At 40.4% G+C, this 6,343-nt stretch overlaps 1 protein-coding gene across 9 annotated transcripts in view; it reads left to right on the top strand.

The window, feature by feature from the left end:
• LOC145357376 (rab effector Noc2-like) overlaps nucleotides 1-4,329 on the top strand; it is a 197,221-nt gene extending 192,892 nt beyond the window's left edge. For all 9 annotated transcript variants that reach the window (XM_080210688.1, XM_080210691.1, XM_080210686.1 and 6 more), the window contains one exon: nucleotides 4,197-4,329. Coding sequence is in view for 1 of the 9 variants with exons in the window: in XM_080210694.1 (XP_080066820.1) it covers nucleotides 4,197-4,207 (11 nt within the window). In the remaining 8 variants the exon portion in view is untranslated. The remainder of the gene's footprint in view (nucleotides 1-4,196) is intronic.
• Nucleotides 4,330-6,343: the final 2,014 nt, after the last annotated feature.

A 6,343-nucleotide genomic window follows, 5' to 3' on the forward strand; every position in this document is an offset into this window, starting at 1 on the left:
GACCAAATTTGTGCTGGAAGAAGCTGTGAAAGTTGTGAATTTGAAGCAGCTGTCCAGTCAAGCCAGAAATGTCTTTCTTTTTAGAAAGCAGCCTGCTTCTGAACCTTCTGGGTTTCCACGTCAGAATTCAACATGGTGGCACAGTGGTTGGCACTGTTGCTTCACAGCGCCAGGGACTCGGGTTTGATTCCAGTCTTCAGTCACTGTCTGTATGGAGTTTGCATATTCTCCCTGTGCCTGCGTGGGTTTCCTCCTACAGTCCAAAGATGAGCAGGCTAGGAGGATTGACCATGCTAAATTGCCCCTTAGTGTCCAAAGATGTGTAGGTTAGGTGGATTAGCCATGGTAAGATGCACGGGGTTATGGAGGTAGAGCAGGGGTGGGGGGTTGCGCGTGATCCTGGGTAAGATGCTTTTTCAGAGAGTGTAGACAAATGGCCTCTTTCTGCACAGTTTGTTGTCTTATTAATAAATCCTTCAATTTTAAAATCCTCAAGAAGTTACTGGAGCTTAATGCTTTTTGGGTGTGTAGCCTTCCCATATTTTCAAAATACAAAAGAAAATGCTTTATGATCAGTAAGACAGGTTTCCCTTTGCAATCTGGCTTGCTCAGCAAACAACATCTGTTTTACTTGTAACAGGCACTTTGCAATCTTCTGGACTCAAAATTGAGTTCAACAATTTCAGATCCTAACTTCTGTGCCCATTTCATTTGGACTGTGGCAGCTTTTGGTAATGATTTTGGTATTCCCAATTACACCACTTTTAGAACTACCTTTGGCCCGGAAATTTCAGCTGCTCACACCGGTGGAATCTTCTTGTCATGCTGTAATAGTAGGAGGGATTATTATTTAAAGGGCGAAAAGCTGCAGCATGCTACTGTGCAGAGGGACCTGGGGGTCCTTACGCACGAATCGCAAAAACCCAGTCTGCAGGTGCAGCAGGTGATCAAGAAGGCGAATGAAATGTTGGCCTTTATAGCGAGGGGGATAGAATATAAAAGCAGGGAGGTCTTGCTGCAACTGTACAGGGCACTGGTGAGGCCGCAACTGGAGTACTGTGTGCAGTTTTGGTCACTGCATTTGTGAAAGGATATATTGGCCTTGGAGGGAGTACAGAGAAAGTTCACTAGGCTGATACCGGAGATGAGGGGGTTAGCCTATGAAGAGAGATTGAATAGACTGGGTCTGTACTTGTTAGAGTTTAGAAGGCTGAGGGGGGATCTTATAGAGACATATAAGATAATGAAGGGGCTAGATAGGGTAGAGGTAGAGAGATTCTTCCCACTTAGAAAGGGTAGCAGAACTAGAGGGCATAGCCTCAAAATAAGGGGGGGGGGCTGCAGTTTAGATCAGAGATGAGGAGGAACTTCTTCACTCAAAGGGTGGTGAGTCTCTGGAATTCTCTGCCCATTGAAGTGGTGGAGGCTACCTCGCTGAATATATTTAAGTCATGAGTAGGTAGGTTTCCAATAGACAAGGGAATTAAGGGTTATGGGGAGAAAGCGGGAAAGTGGAACTGACCCACTTCAGATCAGCCGTGATCTTGTTGAATGGCGGGGTAGGCTCAAAGGGCTAGATGGCCTACTCCTGCTCCTATTTCTTATCTTCTTATGTTCTTATGCCAATGGCTCACCCCCATCGCTGTTTTCCTAGCGGCATGGGGTGCAGTCAGTGGGAAATCCCACTGACAGCAGCAGGACCAGAAGATTCCACCGTGAGTAAATGTATGCCACCTTCAGCATGAGATATTTGCTATGGGGAGACCAGAAATCCCAGCTCCCCACCACTCCCCCTCCTCCCAGTTTGCTTTGTTATTTTTCTAATTACCATCTCTTATTTTACTTGCACTTGATCTCTTCTGCGGCCCATCCGATGACAGATCTCTCCTCTTGTTTGTTCCCCACTTTCCCTACCTTTGTACTTGCTCAAAATCTGTGACATCTGTAAATTTTTCTCAGTTCTGAATTAATCTGACATGTTAACTCTTTCTATCGCCGTAGATGCTGCCTACCCTACTGAGTATTTCCAGCATTTTGAGATGAAATCATAACATTGTTTCAGGCATGTTTCAAAATTGATATACTTGGATCATAAATGTGAACCTTTTGATTGTTTATGTGTGCAGAACTCAATTATGCATGTTATGTGGAAAGAATTTCTTTTTTGCATTGTAATAGTCATGAGATGTTGTTTACACTTTTGCAGTCAATTATTGTATAAGGGCTGTATTGATATGAAAATCAATATTTAAAATTATCCTTTAGTTTTTTAATACAGTTTTGCAATTAAAATAGCTGTCTTCATGGAAATGTTCCTTCATGTTGTGGTATATGTTCCTAAAGTTTAATACATAGATGTTCCCAGAATTGTTTAGGCTAAAACATGTTCTAAGTTGATTAATAAATGTAATTATCTGATGCCATGCAAATCTTGTCACATTTTATGCATGTAAAATACTTAGTTTGTATTTAAATAACATAGATTCCGTATATGAAATACGCAAACTCATGTTTGGTATATGCATGCTAAAAGCTAGATGAAAACATGGTTAATTTTTTAAAAAATTTAACCTCGGAAGGCCTTCAATAGGCTAGGAAGTCAGATACAATACACTTTTTTAATGAAACATGTATTTGCCCATTAATACATGTGTTTTGCTCCTTTTTGTATCCCTTGTATGTTTTGATAGAGCTTGCACTGTTTTTGCTCTAGGGCTACACAGAGGGAAATCCCAAACATCTATTTGGAGGCAGTCTGTGTCTAAAGAGTCAGTTTCTTAACAATTATGAAATGGAGATGCAGACCCTGTGTATTTTTTTAAGCAAAAAAAGTTGTAATTTATTGAGAAAGACTTTTTGTTTTCCAACCTGTCATGATATAATGATATAAAACGTGCTTAAATAAATCTAAAGATGATTGTTGTGTTTCTCGAACCAAATTCTCTTTGCAACAAATAAAGGCTGCAAGAAGCATATTTGATTTCTGCAGCAATCCTTTTATTTGCTTCTGCTTTACAAAGATACCTAATTGGTATGGTACAAAGATATGTAACGTTTGTCGGTGTCCTAGTTCAGCAGATGCTAAGTTCTGACAGTAATTCTTGACGCACTTGTCAAAACAAAAATATGAAATTGTGCTTATTGCCTCTTTGATTGTTGTCCCTTTGATAGTAATCTCCACTGGGTTGTTTTTTAAAAACATAATTAGTGACAATAATCAAAGTACCACTTTGTTTGTAGTGCATACTTATTTTAGGGCTTCCCTCACCATGGCAATAATACTGCTATTTACATTCATTGCCAAAACAACATGACAACCATTATTAGTACTGCTATTGAAATGTTAATTATAAACCCTGACTTACAATACATTGCAATGTCGAAATCAACATCTTTCTTAGCAGTGCTGAAGAATGATGGGGTTATGCACTCCTCTGAGTGAGAAACCAGAAAGTAGTATTGTCATTTTTAATTTCTATCTATCTTCAACAGTCAGAAAGGTGCATTTAATCTGCCCTCAGAGTAACAGAAGGAAAACATATATTTTGTGTAACAACTGTTGTACTCATGCAGTGGTGCTCCAGCACTTCTCCAGGACAGATTTAAGGAGCAACAATATGAACAGTGCTATTGCATTTGACACACATAGACCGCTGTTGTATTTATTTTAATTCTGAGAGTGTAAGTGTCTCTTTAAGTAGAAGTAATGGTGTGCCAAAGGCCTTATAATGAAAACTCCTTTGGACAAAGAGATCTGAGCTTATAGCAATATATACTGTGTAATATTTCCAGATGTGGTGCAAGCATAATAGATCTTGAATATTGTAGGTTAAAGATTTAGCCACCATTGTGTTGCTGAGGGTGATTGTCCTTTCTATTAGTGTAGAGATCATAGTGAACAAATTATTTTACAAATACAGGTGGTGATACAGGTTCTGGGAAAATTCTCATTTTAAAAATATTGACAGAAAATGAATTGGTTTCATGGATCTTTTTCTGGAAACTATTGTTTGTGTTTTTTAATTACCTCAGGTGATAACAGTTCTATGTCTCTTTTAAGATCCAGTGTAACTGAGAAAAGAATTATTTTCTGCTTTTGTTCCTTCCAGCATAGGGTTGACGAAGGCAGCTTAATTTATCGAAAGTAAGATATGCTCTGTGAAATGTTTTAAATTGAATTTCTTTGTTTGCTACAGGTTGTCATTGAGTGGGCCAGGGTCCGGGCATCCTCCCAATCTCTGTCATCCAGGAATTGTCCCCGTTCTCCTTCCCCAGATGCCTGGGTTGGAGCTGTTGATTCTGATATCACATGAATAAAAGGATTGTATAAACCTGATATAAGTCCTCGAGTCATTTTTTTGATCTCACAACCTTAATTCCAGAGTGGCTCATTTTATGAACATCTTGCTGGCTAACATTGTAGACTGGGACTACAGGAAAATCTTTGCTGTAATAATTTATACCTGAATCTGGTATGTTCCAATTATTTAATCTATTATTCATGAGATTTTCAAGAGGCAGATTCTTTTTTTGAGCTTCAGGATGGGATCTTGAGCCTGCGTTCATAGACCCTGGGATTGGTGGTGGGGCTCAATATTCAGTGAAAGTTGGGTGTCACGAACCTTACTGGCAAGATCGTGACTTCCAATTTTTGCCGCCCCTTGCCGCTGATATGATCAGGCTCATTTCCATAATGGGTGTGAATCTGATTCAATTACATTTCAATAGATTTTAATATTATTAACATGCCTCCCTCGCCGTATATTAATGCCCCAGCTGTATATTCACACTGCGTCAACATGATGTCATGCAAACCTGTCATGGCAATCTCCTGGGGGCATAAAGATGAGTACAGCCCCTGGAGAGATGGACATGACCAGGCAATGGCAAGTAATGCCCCTGGCCCTGCCCCTTGCACTGGCTTGCACTGCCAGGTTGACACCATGCTAACCTGGCAGTGCCACACTGTGCCAGGAGAGCAGTGCCAGTGGCAGACCCAGTGAGAGACTAATGGGGGAGGAGGAAGTGGGATTCATATAGATGTGATGGGCAGGAGCTGATGTGGGAGCTGGGAATGCCACTGATGGATGTTGAGGGGTGGGGCGTTGGCTGTAATTGTGTGGGTGGGGGGTTGGTAAGGACCTGATGTTGTGGGGGGAAGTGTGGGATGGTGGTACTTACTGCTGGGGGAAAAGAGAGAAGTGTCGACTCCAATCTGTTGATGGGGGGGGGGTAGAGAGAGAGAGCAGGGGAGAAGTGTTGACATTGATCAGTGATTGGAGGGTGGGGCACAGGAGAAAGAGAGGTGCCAGTTCCAATCCGGTGTGGGGTCCAATCCAGTCACTGAGACTTCCATGGTGGGCTTTGGAGGAACATTCATTCATGTTCTGATCAGGGCACCCTTTAAACATAGCACTCCGATCACAGTGCAACCTTGGGCTGTCCTTGTGCATGACATTATGAAATTCGCCCAGCTATTTTTTTGTTAATAGTCTGGTAAAACCTGGAGAGACAACTGACCTGTTTGAGAGAAACACACCGGTTTTCTTGCCAGAACCAACAATGACAAATTCGGGTAGGATCGCCGCTTTGGCGTTTAACACCTAATCCTGGTTTGCATTGTTAAGCTTTGGCTGAAAGTCCACATAGGTTTTGGAAGTGCCCATGCGGTTTCAGAATGAGTAGCTGGCTGTTAGGTAAGCCTTAACTTGAGCAGATATCTGTTTAACTTGTTTATGGCTGTGTTGAAAATGCAGTTCTATTAAGATTCTGTATTTCACTCTCAAGAAGGAATTTTGAAGGGAGCAAAATCTCATTTTGTGGCTCGGTGGTCAATTATTTCCAATTAGTTAACTGTGAGATTGTGGAAGGCCATTAGCAATTATTTGCTATCTTCTAATTGCACGCTGTGATGTTGAAATAAGCTATAATTCCAGGATATGGAAATAGTTAAGAAAAATGTTCAATTGAGAACTTATGAATCTGTTGCCATTTGCTTAATCCCTTTCTCTCACTCTCCCCTTTTCAAAATTTCTATTTGAGGAAGCCATTCATTTAAATTGTACTTTCATTGAAACTTAAAGTAATGTGTCTAATCTATTTTTGTCTTGCTTTTGAATTTCACTGTCTTTTTTAGATGGAGTCAAATTCATTTGGTCTTTGCTTTAAAACTGACTGCTTTTTGAGAATGTTGTGATCCAGTTCAATTGACGGTCTGATTTTTTCTGTATTAACCAGATCACTAATACTATTCAGTGGCCTATTAATATCTTAAGAAATTAGATTATACCTTAATAAATACCTGGTGACATTGTATGGTTATTCATAAGAACATAGGATCAAG

This window comes from Carcharhinus amblyrhynchos, chromosome 23 (assembly GCF_965287045.1).
Source record: "Carcharhinus amblyrhynchos chromosome 23, sCarAmb.v2.hapA, whole genome shotgun sequence".
In the NCBI taxonomy this organism is placed as follows: Eukaryota; Metazoa; Chordata; class Chondrichthyes; order Carcharhiniformes; family Carcharhinidae; genus Carcharhinus; species Carcharhinus amblyrhynchos.